At 41.6% G+C, this 17,554-nt stretch overlaps 1 protein-coding gene across 1 annotated transcript in view; it reads right to left on the bottom strand.

The window, feature by feature from the left end:
• Positions 1-17,554, bottom strand: part of FBN2 (fibrillin 2) — a 250,342-nt gene that overhangs the window by 22,351 nt on the left and 210,437 nt on the right. Inside the window, exons 47-55 of the mRNA XM_078067554.1 lie at positions 16,221-16,349; positions 15,659-15,778; positions 12,762-12,887; positions 11,928-12,080; positions 10,882-10,947; positions 10,453-10,578; positions 9,763-9,882; positions 8,638-8,760; positions 7,795-7,926 (exon numbers count right to left, since the gene is read on the bottom strand). Of these exons, the coding sequence (XP_077923680.1) occupies positions 7,795-7,926; positions 8,638-8,760; positions 9,763-9,882; positions 10,453-10,578; positions 10,882-10,947; positions 11,928-12,080; positions 12,762-12,887; positions 15,659-15,778; positions 16,221-16,349 (1,095 nt within the window). The remainder of the gene's footprint in view (positions 1-7,794; positions 7,927-8,637; positions 8,761-9,762; positions 9,883-10,452; positions 10,579-10,881; positions 10,948-11,927; positions 12,081-12,761; positions 12,888-15,658; positions 15,779-16,220; positions 16,350-17,554) is intronic.

Below are 17,554 nucleotides of genomic sequence, written 5' to 3'. Positions count from 1 at the left end.
TATACCTCTAACTAGTACCTCATTTGTGTTCCCCTTCAGGACAAATTTCTTTCTTTCTTTTTTTCCCTCCTCAGCGCTCTGATTCCTATTTTGTTCTATTTTATTTCCAGATTTATTGAATAAAGTAAAATTTATAAAGTGAAAGGATTCCTCCGTCGAGTGAATCAGTCACCCATTACCTCACATATTTGCCCTTTTTCTGTGTGAGAATATTTAAATTCTGTTCTCTTAGCAAATTTCAATTGCACAGTACAGTGTTATCAGCGGTAGTCGCCGCCACATCACACATTAGATCCTTAGACCTTATTCATCTTATACCTGTAAGTTTGTACGCTTTTACCAACCTCTCCCTATTTCCCCCACCCTCAAGCCCCTGACAAACATTTTTCTCCACTATTTCTGTGAGCTCAATTTATTTATTTTTATTTTTTTAGATTCCACATATAAGTGATACCGTGTCTTTCTCGGTCTGGCTTATTTCACTTTGCATATTGCCCTTTGGGTTCATCCATGTGTTCTCACAAATGACAGGATTCCCTGAATCCTGTGTGTGTGTGTGCGTGCATGCACGCTTGTGTGTGTGTGCGTGTGTGTGTGTGTGTACGTTTTCTTGTCCACTCATGCACTGATACACACCTAGGATGTTTCCACACCTTGGCTATTGCCAATAATGCTACAATGAACACCGGAGTTCAGGTATTTTTTTGAGATAATGCTTTTGTCTCCTTTGGATATATACCCCGAAGTGGGACTGCTGGATTATATGGTAGTTCTATATTTAATTTCTTGAGGAAATTCCAAAATCCATACCTCGTGGCCTTAGCAGTTTACGTTCCCACCAACAGTACATACGGTCACAGTGCATGGGGTTCCTTTTCTCCACATCCTCGTCAACACTTGTTATCTCTTGTCTTTTTTATGATTAGCCATCCTAACAGGTGTGAGGTGATATCTCTTTGTGGTTTTGGTTTTCATCTACCTGATGATTGGTGATGAAGAGGCCACCAAATCTTATTGCTCCTTCTCTTTCTATGTCTTGCTCTTTATCTCAGCAACATTGGACACAAGTGGCCACTCCCTGCTTGAATAATCCATCCTTTTAACTATCACGGTCTGACAGCGAGCTGGAGAACTTCCTCTCCTGCTGGCCACTCATTTTTAGTTTTCTAAGTATCTTCAGTCACACTAGATTTTGGAGCACTCAGAGCTCAGTCACTGCCCTTCCACTCTCTCTGCTCTCGTGGTGTCCTCATCCAATCCCATGACTTTTCAACGACAACCTGTTTGCCAGCACTTTATAGCCACGGCTCACGAACAGATCTGTGTATCTAATGTTACCACTTGGAAGGCTCCTATATTTCTGGCAGTTACTTTGGCAGTTTCTTCCCGTCTTTTCCTTATCAGTTCATAGTTGCATCATCCCGTCATTTATTCAAGTAAACTCCAGGGACTCATCCTCTCTACCTCTCTTCCTTCCTCCACTGTAGCCTATCAATCCATCTGCAAATTCTGTTGATTATCTCCAAAGTACACTCTGAATCTGAGTCCCTTTAACGACATTTTTACCCTGCTATGGCCTTTATTTGAGCTTTCTTCAGCTCTCATTTGGATGATTAAAATTGCCGCCTAAATGGACCCTGTTTCTACTCCTAACCCCTCACGACGCATTATCCACTAGGCAACCGGACATCTTTGAAAATGTAAATCAGACAGTAACAACAACTAACAACAAGTGAAATTCTACTGTATGTCAAGCACTGTTCTAAGGGTTTTATATGACTTAACTAATTTAATTTCCCCGATAATCCTATGAAGTGCTCTCATTATTCCTATTTGTGTTTAGAGGACGAAATTGAGGCACATAGTGAAGCCAGCTTGCCCCAAATCACAGAGCTAGGAGATACGAGTCGAGGTTTCTCAGATTCATCATCCATCTCCAGGGCCCCACTTGGAACCACTGTGCCACAGTGCATGCGCCACAAAACTGTCTCTTGACCGTGGCCTGCATTTGGACCTCACCTCATGCCACTCCCCTGGCACAAGGTCCAGCTAAGCAGGCCCTCATTCCAGCCTCAGGCATCTTTGCTCTTACTGCTCTTTCCTTTCCATTTCTTTTCCTTTTTTTTTTTTAAGATTTTATTTATTTATTTGAAGACAGAGAGAGTGAGAGAGGGAACACAAGCAGGGGGAGTGGGAGAGGGAGAAGCAGGCTTCCCGTGGAGCAGGGAGCCCGACGCGGGGCTCGATCCCAGGACCCCGGGACCATGACCTGAGCCGAAGGCAGACGCTTAACGACTGAGCCACCCAGGCGCCCCTCCTTTTCATTTCTATGCATCAGCTCAAATGTCTCCTTGTCAGTGAAGCCTTCCTTGGAAATGTCTTCTAAATTAGCTCCCATTTAAACATTAAATCTTACTCAAAAAGATTTACTGCTATATGAAATTATCATGTCCATTACTTGTTTGATGCCTGTTGTTCCCTGAGCAGAACATACACAACTTGAGAGCAAAGTGGGGGCAGGGAGGGGGGGTGGGGAGGACCACCTGTCCTTCTAGTTTATTAGGGTCTTCCAAGAGCCACACACACAGCGGGTGTTCAGTAAAGTGTAACTCAGTAAGTGACTGTTCTGTAATAGTTTTTCATGGGGGCGGTGTGTTCTTATATACAGATATAAATATCTTCTATAAGATACTCATATACTCAAATATATTCCAATTTTTTTTTTTTACTTTTCTCTTTTTGGGGGGACTTTATGCAATGTTGGATTTTTTGTCTTCCACCTATATCATTTTCTTATTAATCACTTCCATACCCACATTTTCACCTGTGTTTTCATCCTTTGCTTCTTTTTATTAATTCTACTGTGCCTAATTTCTGTGATGCTTTTCTTTTCTGAGCTCTGCTAGATCATTCTCTCTTGAGATTGCTTTATCTTCATTTTCAAGCTCTTTTATTATAGTTTTTATTTAATGGTGTCTCTTACAGATTATGAAACAATTTTCCTAAACTTGTCTTCTTCCATTCCTGAGGTGTTTTAGTCTAATTCTTGTTTATATTCCTTTTTTCTCCCCCCCCACCCAACCCCAATATATATAACTTAGTTGCACTCTTGTGTAACTATCCATCTTTGACTGATTTTCATCATTTCAACTACTTGCTGAAAAATAATGTAACAGAAGATCACCCATTGCTGAGCTGGGTGTAATCTATAGCTTCAATTCATGTTTGTTGTATGAGCATTCTCTCACCAAATTGGTTATACTCTCTGCCCACGGGGCATGCATACCAAGTTTTTTGTAATTTAGGAGGTCACTGTGGCTCTGAGTAAAGTTCTTTGAGTCTTAATGTCAACTGTGTTTTCCCTTTTCACACTGAATGTGGAACTGGACTTCTACATAAACATTTTGTATTTCTCTCATTCACCTGTGTTCCCAATCTTCTACTCAAAGACTGCTGGATGAACTCTTAAATTGGGGCAGTTACTTTGAAAGATACCTGTATTTTATTAAAGTCTAAAGAAGAATATGTCACTGCACCTTTTATGTGTTTTTGATTGAAATTTTATAATATTTGAAAGATATTCTTCAGAGTCTGTATTTGGGGACCATTCCTCATTTAAATAAACAACACTCTTCCCTCCTCCATTGTATTTCTAAATCTTCAGGGGATAGGAGTGAGGGAACACATTTTTATTCCATCATCTTAAAAGCAAAGCCTTCCTTCCTCTCATTAATATTTCAAAATTCATTTTGAAATAAATTTTATTCATTTCAAAATGAATAGCCAATAGTATTGTCAAGATTTTCATTAAAATTTAATGATCTTGGTGAACTTTTTTCTATTTATTAGGTTTTTCTATTCATTTGTTTACTTAAAAAATAATTACTGGGCATAGTATATTGCATAGTCAAATTTCATCTGCTATATCTGATAAGGGGTCACTATTCAAAATATATAAATAACTTACACAACTCAACACCAAAAAAAAAAAATCTGACTAAAAAATGGGCAGAGGAACTGAGTTCGCACTTTTCCGAAGACGACATACAGATGGGCAACAGACACATCAAAAGATGCTCAACATCACTAATCATCAGGGAAATGCAAATTGCAACCACAATGAGGTATCATTTTACTCCAGTCAGAATGGCTAAAGTCAAAAAATCAAGAAATAACAACTGTTGGCAAGGATGTGGGGAGAAAAAGGAATCATCAAACCATGGTTGGTGGGAATGCAAACTGGTACAGCTACTGTGGAAAACAGTATGGAGGTTCCTCAAAAAATTAAAAATAGAACTATTTTATGAGCCAGTAATTCCATTACTGGGCATTTGCCCAAAGAAAATGCAAACACTAATTTGAAAAGATATATGCACTCCTTGTTTGCTGAAGCAGTATTTATGAGAGCCAAGATATGGAAGCAACCTGAGTGTCCATTGATAGACGAATGGATAATGAAGGAAGATGTGGGACATACACACAATGGAATGTTATGCAGACATAAAAAGTATGAGGGCATGCCATCTGAGAAAATATGTAAGGATCTAGAAGTAATTATGCTAAGTGAAATAAGTCAGACTGAGAGAGACAAATACCATATGACTTCATTCCTATGTGGGATCTAAAAACACAAATGAATAAAACACACACCAAAAGCACAACCAGACCTATAATACAGAGAACAAACTGATGGTTCCCAGAGGAGGGGGGGTGGAGAGGTTGGGCAAAATGGGCGAAGAGGAGTGGGAAGTATAGGTTTCCAGTTATGGAATGAAAAAGCCGCAGAAATAAAAGACACAGCATAAGGAATAGGGTCGATGATACTGTTAGAGTAATGCATAGTGACAGACGGTAGCTACACTGGGGGTGAGCACAGCATAATATTTAAACTTGTAGAATCACTGCAGTTGTAGACTTGAAACTAATGTAACACTGTGTATCAAGTATACTTCAATTAAAAAATATTTCACCTGTGACTGCATTTATAGTTTTCTTTATAGAGGTTTTAGATTTCCTATGTAAGTCTAATTCTTTAGCTTGTAATATTTTTAGTTTCTATTGCATTTGACATTTGGAGGATAATTTTGTTGGATTCCAGTTTCACTGGAATTTTTATTGTGTTTCTTTTTGTGGCTTTATCTTTCATTCTCATTCTGACATTGTAAACACTTTTTATTTATAATAATATTTTGGCTGTTTATAATGGAATTTCTAACTATAAAAACATGTCTGTATTAAATGGAACTTTGCTACAAAGAGTCTTCTGATGATCAAAGAAAGTTCTGCAGAAGGTTCAGCTACCAGCATGGTATCATGAAAAGCCTGAGGATCAGAAATGTTTTAGAACCTGGATCTTCTGTAGCATCTTTTAACAATGAAGAAATTCCAAATGTATAATGCTGCCCTAGGTCTTTTCTTTGAAAAAGCAAGTACACGGGATCACAGAATATTAGAGCTAAAACACTCCTCCTCCTCCCACCCAAATCATGTAGTTTCTCACTCTGTAGAGGGAGACAGAGGTAGAGAATTTAGCCTCTTTTGAGTCACCCAGCTCATTTATGGCACATCCGGGACCAGAAAACTGGGTTCCTGAAGTAATCACAGTGCCCACCCCCTTGCTCCCAGGAAACACACAGGTAAATGTAGTGAGCATACAATGTAAAATTCAGCTAGTTACAAAAATAAAAATTTTTCCAGGTGTAAAAAATAAAACACATTTCTAAGTATTTTAGATGAAATTCAAACACACATACACACTCAAAGAATTTAAAAAAAGAGGAGGAAATGAAAATGGATCTCATGCACCATAAGAAGGCAGGATGGTTCACAGTGTCTTCCATACAATCTACTTGTACCGTTTCAAGCATGTTAGCATATGCGCTGTGTGAGACTCTGAGAAACACATGTGAGTTTGTCAACGTGACTCAGGAGTCTGGGTATATTTTCTAGGTTTTCAGATCCTGGGAGAACAGTGCTTTTGAAGGAACCACTGCATAACTGTAGATGTCATCCACTTTTAAGTTTGGTAAGTAGTGTATATTGAATGAAATACCTAATAGATTAAGAGAAACTACGAAATCGAACTACAGTCTGATTGGTTGTTTGCAGACATTTAAAAATTAATTTTATATTATGCATGTAATTCACGAATTCCACTCTTCTGTAAAAAATTAAAATTGACAGGTAAGGTTGAATTATGTTTCAGACTAGTACCCTCTAATCTTAGTATCTTCCCTGAGGGTAATTCCTTCTGTGAAGTGGGGTTTGATCTTTTAAAAAATTTTTCTGTGTATTTACTTGCTTACATACATACATACATACCTACAGAAAACATACAGTATTTACTTATAATTTTCTTTAAAATATGACATTATATATTGTTCTGTAACTAGACATTAAGAGTCTTGCTTCAGTAGAACCCTTACCTGCTCTACGGAATCTCACAGGACGATACTCCACGTTTATTTCACTGTCTTGGGCAGTTGGGTTTTTTTTTTTTTTTTTTTGGTTGTTACTATGAACAAAATTGTAGCGAATATCCTTGTATCTCTCTTCCTGTGTTAGATTCACTTTTTCAAACAGCTTTCTTGAGGTGTAATTTACTTGCTATAAAGTCTGCATGTCTTAAGTGCACAAGTCAGTGATTTTTAGTAAGTTACAGAGTTGTGTGGTCATCACCACAGTCCACTTTTAGAATTTCCCATCTCCCAAAGAGGTCCCTAATGTCCTTTTGCAGCCACTCTCCATTTTGGCTTCTAGCACCAGGCAATCACTGATAGATTCATTTTTAAGAAATCTTATTTTGTGATTTTTTTCCCCAAAATAAGACATTATTCACTATCTTCAAATGTCCCTCCAAATACCCCCACCGTTTTCAAGGGATTAGAGGCTAGGACCGTAACTAACATCCTTTTTTTTTTTTTTTTTTTAAAGACTCTATTTATTTATTTGACAGAGAGAGAGAGAGAGAGCGAGCGAAAGAAGGAACACAAGCAGGGGGAGTGGGAGAGGGAGAAGCAGGCTTCCCGCTGAGCAGGGAGCTCGATGCGGGGCTCCATCCCAGGACCCTGGGATCATGACCTGAGCTGAAGGCAGATGCTTAATGACTGAGCCACCCAGGCGTCCCCGTAACTAAGATTCTGAATTCAAGGAGGGGCAACCATCTTTTCTCCAGGACTCTGATTGCACCATCCCAGGTGACAACACTTTGGGGAAGAAGTGCTGAGAAAAACGGGCCAGGCAGCCACGGCCACTGTATGTGCTGGGGGACTGCGACGTGCACCGTAAAACCTGAACATTTTCCACTCCTGAAGCCACCTTAGAGACCCAGCTGCACCGCCTCCATTTACACATGAATTAACTAAGGTCCAAGTAGGTTACAAACAATATGGCCCAGTCGCACAGCGATCCAGCCTGTGCAGGGGTCTGGAGATGAGCTGCCTCTTCCTCTCCTCGTTGATGGAGTGATACCAAAACGAGAACACCCTCTCATACTTTCACTTTGCTAAACAAGCAGAATTGTTTCAAGGAGCTGTCCTCTACTTCTCAATTAAGTGTTTTCAATTTACAGGACACAGAAGGATGAAAAGCAAGGACAGGCCTCATTGGCATTGCATGATCTAAACTGCGTTCTACCGGCACAACCCCTGAGATGGAAGAAATCCAGCGACCACACAGTCTTGAAAGAGCTAGAAAAAAAGCTGGCTGGGAGTGAGGATGGTTTGGGACTAGTGCTATAAATCTGCCTTGAGGTAGGCATCTAAACTAAGCAGACCCCACCCCGCGAAGCCTTACCCACGCAGCCCTCTCCGTCCGGCCGTCGGGTCATGCCGGGCGGGCAGAGGCACATGAAGGTGCCGATCAGGTTCTTGCACATCATGCCTCTAGATTCACAGTCATGGAGCCCTTCAGCACATTCATCCAGATCTAGAAAACAGTTTTAACAGGAAAATAAAATTCTCAGGAGCAGGCTACTGTTTCGGATTTTGAAGTCTTAGGTTTGGTTTTCTGGCTCTTAAAACACTACCATGTCACAGAGAAAGGAGCCAAGTCTCTTCCAACTCTTGGCTACATTCTAGATTTATAAAAGCTTCGGCACTGGTCCTAATGCTAAGAAGTTCCAGAAAGAACTGAATGGGAAATCATCAGAGAGGGAGACAAATCACGAGAGACTCTGAACTGTAAGAAGCAAATTGAGGGTTGCTGGAAGGGAGGTGGGTGGGGGGGATGGGGTAACTGGGGGTTGGGCACTAAGGAGGGCACGTGATGCAATGAGCACTGGGTGTTATACGCAACTGATGAATTACTGAACTCTACATCTGGAACTAATGATGTACCATATGTTGGCTAATTGCACTTAAATAAAAAAAATACTACAGTAAAAAAAAAGTTCAGGAAAGGACAGTCTTTGCTTTAATAAGAGCCCAAGAGTGTGACAATGGTGGGCTCTTCAACCTGTCTTATCTTTGATTTGCTCAGGTAGATCATCAAGTGTCTTGTTATCTAGGTGTGGGAATCTACCAGCAAAATACTGTCAGATACGTCTGTAAACGCTAGAAGAAGATAGTGGAGAACTGTAAGATCATTAAAATACATTTCCAGTGTGGCAAATAAAGTGTCTCCTGTCTGTGGCCGTACCTTTGCACATCTTCTGGTCTTCCCTGAGGGCGTAGCCAATCGGGCATGTGCATTCATAGGACCCGAAGGTGTTCATGCAGCGGAAAGCACATAGCAGCGGGTTCTGGGCACACTCGTTGATATCTGATCAAGGAAATAGGCAGGCATGTACTGAGCCTACAGTTTTGTCTGTTTACATGACGCTGGTGTGTTTACTCGGCTCTCATAGGGAAAGCAGTAGGATAACAGAACTCACACTACTGGTATGGAGAAGTGGGTACCTGACAAACTCATCCTCCAACAAATACAACTATAAACCCTAGAAAAAAAATACAAAAACAACTACCTGCAGTAGTTTCTAGTGGTGAGTTGAAACTCAGCAAACAATCAGCAAGAAATAAGTTCCTAGTTTTTTTCTTTATTTTTGTTTTTCTGAGGTTACCCTGTGGATGGCCATAGTCGTGGCAGCAGCAGTACCTGGCAGCTACATCTTCAACAGAAACTTCCCGAGCTTCTATCCAGAGCAATCAGGGGAGGGAGCTAGGGTCAACCAAGGCTGCTCAAGAGTGAGGGGGAACCCCGATAGGAGAGGGCCAGAGATGGAAACACACTATTTTTTTTTTTTTTTTGCATAAAAGCCCAAGTTGCTGACTTAACCATGCGTGTGTGGGGCAAAATCAAAGAAGCTAGCCACACTGGGGCTTACAGAACAAACTGAAATCTGAACCACTGTCTTCCACAGGCCAGCCACTCTGCTTTTACGTTCATCCAGGTTAACTGCCTGCTAAGACAAAAGCATCAACATTCTTCGAAGTAATACAACTGATTCCAGAAGATACCACACTCACAACATCCATGGTATGGCCCCAAATTAACCAAAATGCTGAGGAGCCAAGAAAATGGGATGCCAACATCAAGAGAAAAACACCACCACAGATGCCAACTCTGAGGTGACCAAGATGCTGGAACTATCAGACAAGGACTTTGAAGCAGCGACTGTAACTGCTCACCGGGGAAAAGGAAAGGATATTTGTGATGAACATAATCATCAGCAGAGTATCAAAGCTACAGACGTAAAAGCTGAGACATTAAAAAAGCTTTTCCTATTATCAAGAACAAATAATATTTAAGAAAAGTATCACTTGCCTTCGCAATTCATCATGGGCCCTGGCTCAAAGCCTTCATTGCAATTGCATTCAAAACTCCCAATAACATTGGTGCATGTACCATTCCCACATGGATTGCCGATCGAACATTCGTCAGTATCTGAGAAAAGAAGAGTAAGAAAGTGCCCAACAATCTGCGGAGTTTTAGTTTAATATGAGCATGCCCATGAATATCCGCCTGGCCCTCACACATTCCCAGGATCTTTACAGGGCACAAATGACTCTGTACCCTCCTTGGCCTTGAATGGCTGGCCAGCCCTGATTCAGTGCAGACGAGCCCCAAGGATCAAGTGTGCCAAGCTCTGAGTCCCCAGACAGCCATGTTTTCCCTAAAAGTCACAAACCCATAGAGGGGTGTGGTCTTCTGCTACAAGAGCAGCTGCAGAAAGTCAATGGACCTAAAATGGACCTCTTTCCATTACTGGTTTTGGCAACTATAAAGCTCTAGGCTAGGCACACCAGAGTTTGTACATTTGGTTGAAGGCAGAGGTTGGGCAACTCTCTCCATATTCACATAAACCAGATCTACTGGAAAATACAAGATGGGAGAAGAAAAAGCCGTTACTAGCTCCTGATACTGGCTCTGTGAGTCCTACCACCACCCGGGGCGCCTGGAATAGGAGAACTAGAACAGAACCTTCCAGGTGTGTAACATGGAGCCAGCACTCACCCACACAGCGCACTCCAGTGTAATCCAGGTTGTAACCCATTGGGCATTCACAGCGAAAAGACCCGTCTGTATTGATACACTGACCATTTGAGCAAATGCCTGGACTCTCAAGGCATTCATTGACATCTAAAATAAAGAATTATCCATAAACTTCCTCAATATAAAAAAGATACGTCGAAACTGTGTGTATCTATTCAACAGAGACTTAAAATTTACAAGACATGTACGCATTTCTTTTGCCAGATAAATACGTACTGTATTTCGTATACAGTGTAGTCTCATGATAAATATAATGCACGTGATATATAATGCTGTATATATATACATTAAAATATACTGTATGTTATACAGTAAAATACGATTTATAGAATAAATGTACAATGATTTATTTATATGAAGATTATAGGAATAAAATACGTCAAACCGTACCTTCACGAGTGTCATGAAGACTGGGAACCGTTCCGTGGCCGTAAGGACACAAGTCCTGGAAGGCAACTGTAGAGAAGAATACAAATTCCCCATTACTGCAGAGTCTCAGCTATCGGAGACCTTCAGAACTGATTAATGGTATACGTGAAATCCGACTTCTCTATTTTTATGGTTTCCTTCAAAAGAAACACTGAGCCTATTTTTTTTTATTAAAGATTTTTATTTATTTATTGAGAGAGAGAGAATGATAGAGAGAGAGCATGAGAGGGTGGAGGGTCAGAGGGAGAAGCAGACTCCCTGCTGAGCAGGGAGCCCGATGCGGGACTCGATCCTGGGACTCCAGGATCATGACCTGAGCCGAAGGCAGTTGCTTAACCAACTGAGCCACCCAGGCGCCCAACACTGAGCCTATTTAGAGCAGGTCACCCAAGCTTGCCCAGCGCCTTCCGGGGTGCCGCCGACTGAGGGCTTCTGGTTCTGTCTGTTTGCTCCTTTAAGGCCGAGCGGCCAGAGCCCCCTTTGCCCCGGACACACGGGAGCTACCTCGGACCTAGAGACCAAGCTGGTTCCAAGCCCGCTGGGAAGCAGCCTACACCTCGGCTGCACCAACACAAGACCTGGGAGCCTCCTGGTCTCCTCCTGCAAATGGCCCTTGTGCTGACTCAGCCCCTCACCCTTTTATGTAAGATTCTGAGAGCGGCAGCCCGTGGTCCGATCCCCACGTGGGACCCGTGCAGCAGTTGGGAATATAATTTTCACCCCCTCCTTGCATCTCCTGGCCCGCACCTCTCAAATTCATTCCTTTGAAAGCAAGCACTGCTAACCTCGGGGGGTGGGGGAGAATGAAGTAGCGGGAACGCTAGCTGGGCTCACACATTCACACATGCTGAACACCCAAGTGGAGAACGAGTCTCTCGGATGAGGGTGCGCAGCGAACTTTACAGTTTAGACGTGAGGGAGGAGTTTCACCTTCAAAATACTCATCAGTTACACGGTTGAGGTGACTGATAGTCATTCCCAAACCCGCACAAAGTGGCCACTCTTACCTTCGTCATCTTTGGGGCACAGCTCACAGGGGTCCCCCCAGCCCTCTCCTGGCATTTTACTACAGCAACACTTGGCCTTGGTGGTGTTGAAAGCTTTGGGTACAGAACACTTTCCGTTTTCAAAGTTTGTGAAGCAGAAACTCTGGCGGGTATCTAGTCAAGAAAGCAAACAGCACAGGCCTCCTTACTGGTCATGTGAAAACACAGAATACTCTGTGGATAACGGTTTCTGATGGAGCGTTTCTCATGGGCTGAACGCAGGATGCAGATTAGATTAGCAGTTGAAAGACAGGTCTGGAAAACCTCCATGGCCGATTTCACATGCCAACTTACACTGACCTGTCTATAAAATTTGATGTAATTGTTCAAAATGTTTAAAATGTTTTTATAATGTCCCTAGGAAACCTGAGAAATGATGCTCAGTATTAAAATGATTTCCATATCTCTTCTTCTACTGTTACATGATAGCCTAATAAAAACATTCCACGTAACTTTCAGTAAAACCATTCACATTAAAAGCAACTCATATACTAGCGTACAAAAAAAAAAATCTATACCAACAACAAATGCAACAGTGAAGCAATAATAATAATAATAAGTGAATAAAAATAGTAATTTTTAGTATGACGTTAAAAAAAATGTGCAAACAGAGCCAAAAATTCAAAGTACCTTAAAAGTGTCCGGCACATATGGTTTTGAGACCTATATTTTTAACTTAGACGTATTTGCCATAGACATGTACTTTGTAGTGACCTACATTCGCAGGAGGGTTTACGGTCTAGCTGTGAAGTTCCTAAGAGCAAATGATGACAGAGAAGCCATTCCAAAGCTTACCAAAGCATCTGCGCCCATTATCAGACAGTACAAAGCCGGGGGGGCAGATGCACTGGAAGCCCCCAGGAGTATTGGTGCAGGAACCAAAAAGACAGATGTTGGGATCTTCGTCACATTCATTTATATCTGGATAAGAGCAGGAGAACATATTGCCTTAAGCAAATTAATACACTGTTCAGTCTTTGAAAATAAATAAATTTGTCCATACTACCACAAACCACTAGCCACTGGTTATTTAATATGAAACGAGAGTACATAACGTGTATGTATAACTTATTCTTTAAAAGTAAACTATTATCGCTTCAAAAGTCAAAGATTATATCCAGTTTCAATCAACTATACAGCCCAGACACCCAGCAGAACTCCAGCTCGCGGCACCTGATCCCTACGGGTGCGTGTGTATGTCCCATCTGCTTATCACATGTGACCAATTCAATATCCTACAGGTGTCACAGCCTCAATGGGTCTCCTCCTCTGATGCTCCTCTCTGCCATCCAGGTTAAGATCCCGGAGTCAGCTTTATTCCTCCCCCTGACTCCAGATGCAGGCAGCATGTGACCTGTCTCTTCTACCTCCTCTGGGCTTTCAAACTCAACCTCACCTGCCCCCGGGATTCCCATAAATCTCCTAACGGACGGGGGCGTCTCCCTCTCGTCCCCTCACACTGCCTCCAGGCTAAGACACACATCTACTTGAAAATCTGTGCCTACGGAACCAGGGGGACTCAGACATGGTTTGAGAATTTCATCGTTCCCACCTCACCCCTTTGAAAGGTTCCTTCAAAGAAGTAAGTATTCCTTACCAGTGATATTCGGCCTTTTTATTTTTTTCATCGCAAGTGCTTATTTAGTGAGTTATTTTACCGCAGTGAGGAAACATTACACAGTTCCGGCCACGTTAGAAAGTCAGCTCCACGAGGACCAGGACACAGCTGTCCGGGTCCCTGCTGCACCGCTCAGCCTAGCACGGCGTCAGGCACATACTATATTCTCCATTTATATTCGTAGAATTCTAGTGAGTCATACCAGGCCCTTTCTTTAAAAATCAAAACCAAACCAAACCGAAGCCCTGCCGTGCTCCACACTGCCCGCAGGGCCGAGTTCAGTCTTCTGAGCTGCCCACTCACTGCCCCTCCCTTAGCACACCCCGGACGCCTGTGTTTCCCGGCGGCCGCCTGTGTTCTCTTCCCTTCTTTGATTAGTCACTTCCTGTCCAACACTTAGGGGCCCCCTCCAATGTCACCAGTCCTTTGTGATGAGCTGCCTTGACCTGCCGTATTCCTACCACCATCACCACAGCCCCAGCCTGTGCTCCCACAGCCTGACCCCTCTGGCGTGGCATCCGTCACACCGGATTGCAAGGCAGCTTTACTTACAAAATAGGTCTTTTCTTTTATGCAGTAGGTTACCTAAAGGCGCGGACTGTATCTTTTTGTATTCCCAGCACCTAAAAGGTACCAATCATTCACTGTAACGCACACTGAAAGGTGTAATGAATTTGTGTGTGTGTGTGTGTACATGTGTGATATGCGTAGGTTTGTGTAAGTGGGTTTACAGTCGTGTTAGGAATCATTTCATCCGGGTAAAATTGGTAGAAAAGATTGTAGCCTGAAGAAAATAGACTTACAGCGAAGTTAAGTAAAGATCATTTTTTTTTTCAGAGATGCAAAACAGGAGGGTTGCTAATGATGGATAAGGAAAAAAATACTTCTGCAGTTGAATAAAAGGCTATTGAATCACAGATTTTTTTTTCACTAAGAGAAAAGGTAGCTGAGCCTTTCTGACCCAGAGAAGTGCATGTATTTCTTTTCCCTTCTAATGGCTGACACCCTGCTACGGTCCTTGTTTTATAAAGGGGTGGACTATAGGGATAAAGAAGGACTGAGATTAAATATGGAATTAAGGAAATGAAAGAAAGGATCTTTTACTTTTTAAGAAAGTTGTTATTAAGATGTGTCTAGTCTTTATTATTTTTTGAGGATTAAAAACAGTTTTACAGTGCACTCACTATAGAGATCAAGAAAGGGAAAAGATATAAAGACCAAACTGGAATGACGTGGGGTACCCATTATATGAAATCACATGGTCTGAAAAATAATTAAATTTGATGAAGTAAACTGTCTCCCTCACGTCTGTCTATCAGAGTCCCTGGAAAGTGAACTACTAGTAGAGCTACACAGATTTATTTTTTAATTGGATAACTCGAAGGCAAAAAACCCCTCAGCAATCATTACACGTTAGAAGAACCACACTAAGATGGTGCTTCTGAATTTCAACAAGACTGTAAAAAATAATTTGTATAAAAGTGAAATTAAGTAACTGTAAAAAGGTCAGCCTTCATCATGCTCACCAGGCCATTCTGGGACCCACTTTTGATGTGGTTACAGTGTTCTTGTATGCTGGAGGAGTTTCAGCAAAAAAACATCTGTTATGACAAATGGATTAATATTTTCTGTTTTGACATGAGGCCTTCCCAAGGAAAAAAAAAAAGTCTCAACAGCATAGTCAAGATTTTCTGCTCCACATTTCTAAGACTCTAGACACCTTTAATAGCTGTTTTAAAATTGGTTGCCAAAGATTACAATTTTTGTAGACTTTTCTTTAAATTCAGTAGAAAGTCTCTGCTGACATTTGGAAAAAAGATTAGAGTGCACTGAAAATTCTTTGACTGGTATAACATTTCTGTTAATGAAAAACCCCACGTCCCTAAATGCTTTGTTCCCACCACTACACCTTCAAATCGATTCTTATGGTTCAGGGAAGCAGCTGTAGGTAGCTCTGTGTTTAACTCCGTGGGTCAGGCTGCCTGCAGTGGTTTGGATGCAGTATCCTTCCATAGGGTCTGGCCTGGGTCTTAGACCGACAGCTCGTGGACCTCAGAACAAGTGTTAACCTTACCGATGCAGTTCTCGCTTTTCACTTCATACCCCGGGGGACAGATGCATCTGAAGGACCCCTCCAAATTCTGACAGGTACCAGGAGAACAAGAGCCAGGGAGAGCGACACATTCGTTAGTATCTTTAAAGAGAAACAAGAGAAAAAAAAATGACTTAACTATGAGGTAACTGTTGCCAAATGATGTTAACATGAATTCAAATTGGGTCTCTCTGATCTGTCAGGTCACTATGGACAAATATGCCCTGAGATACTCTTTTGACATCTTGGGTATTACTCATTTGGCAAGAGGCTGATTTTTCTGATTTGTTTCCTTTGTCTCCTTTTATGGTGACATGGAGAGCCCCAAGCTCTCTTCCAATAAAAGCATTTCGGACAAGTCATTCCCAATTGTTGGTGTATTCCTTATACCAATATTTCCCATGGTATCTTATTTTGGTCAAGTAATTAGATTATCAAACGAAATGTGAGAGTTTCCAAGTGTGTGTGTGTGGAGGTGGGGGTGGGGAGTCACATCATTATTTAACAAAACAACACACAGACTGTCTACTGTGTAGATAGTTACCTATACAGTTCTTGCCATCTGGAGTAAGTTCATAACCTTCATTACATAAACACTTGAAGGAGCCAATTTCATTGAAACACCGTCCATTTCTGCACACCTGACCAAAAAAGGAGCTGCACTCGTCTATATCTGTAAGCAAACGGGAATGAGCTTTTCAGAGACAGTCTTTACACATGTATCGTGTTACATGTTGCAACGTAAAAACATATTCACAGGCCCACATTTACAAATATGCTTCATTATAATCTTCATCAACGCAGAGAAAAAAAACTCCTAGTAGAAGCACTGAGTGACCAATAAGGTCACAGAGATTCCCACTATATTTCAACCCCAAATTTTGATATTAATAGAACTCAAATTTAGAGCCAGATAAAAAACTGAAGGTTTATAGCGAAGCTCTCCATTCTTTTCAAATGAAAAATATTTCTTTCTTTGGAGACCAGAAAGTGTACAGGCTTAACCTGATGGCCTAGTTTGCAGATGATTATACCTGGAGATAAGCTAACTATAGTCAAAGCACAGATAATGGAGCATATTAAATACAGAAAAATCAATTATATTAAAAATACTCTAGAACTGCTAACATACATTTTGCTGACAAAATATAGAATTTGAAAGAAAAAAATCTTAACTTTCAGTGAAACTTAGGGCTGACTGCTTTGGAGTAATTACTCTATTAATTACTGCAGGTTTTAGAAGGATGTGTTTGGATCAGAGCCCTACTGGTGTCTTTGGTTCTCCCTGTTTATACAAAGGGTCTGAGAAACTATAGATAAGAAGGTGGTAGTTGAAAAAAATGTCCAGTTAGCTCTAAATTTTTTCACAGTGACAGAATCCGGAAAAAGAAAAAAAAAAAAAACGGGGTTGCTTGGGTGGCTCAGTCGGTTAAGCGTCTGACTCTTGATTTCAGCTCAGGTCATGATCTCAGGGTCGTGAGATCGAGCCCAGCATCGGACTCCATGCTCAGCACAGAGTCAGCTTGAGATGCTCTCTCTCCCTCTGCTCTCCCCCGACTCACAGATGCGTGCGCACGTGTCTGGGCATGCACTCTCTCAAATACACAAACAAACAAAATAAATACAAAAACAAACAAACAAACAAAGACAAAACTGAGAGGAGCATGTTCTGGTAAACTGGAGGTCAGAGGTGGGTTTGAGCCGCACGGATCCCGTAATGGTCGAGAGCCAGCGTTGCTGTCCCGTACCCTACAGGACCGTGTGCATGAAGAGATGTTGACTGTGAAACACCAGCACGGTGCCTCATGAATGGTAAACAAGACACGTGCTCAGCATTTGTTTGTCCTTCCTATTGCCCTGTTCTCCACCGACTTAAGG

The sequence above is a fragment of the Halichoerus grypus genome, chromosome 2, assembly GCF_964656455.1.
Source record: "Halichoerus grypus chromosome 2, mHalGry1.hap1.1, whole genome shotgun sequence".
Classification (NCBI taxonomy): domain Eukaryota; kingdom Metazoa; phylum Chordata; class Mammalia; order Carnivora; family Phocidae; genus Halichoerus; species Halichoerus grypus.
This window is presented reverse-complemented; position numbering and strand designations above follow the sequence as displayed.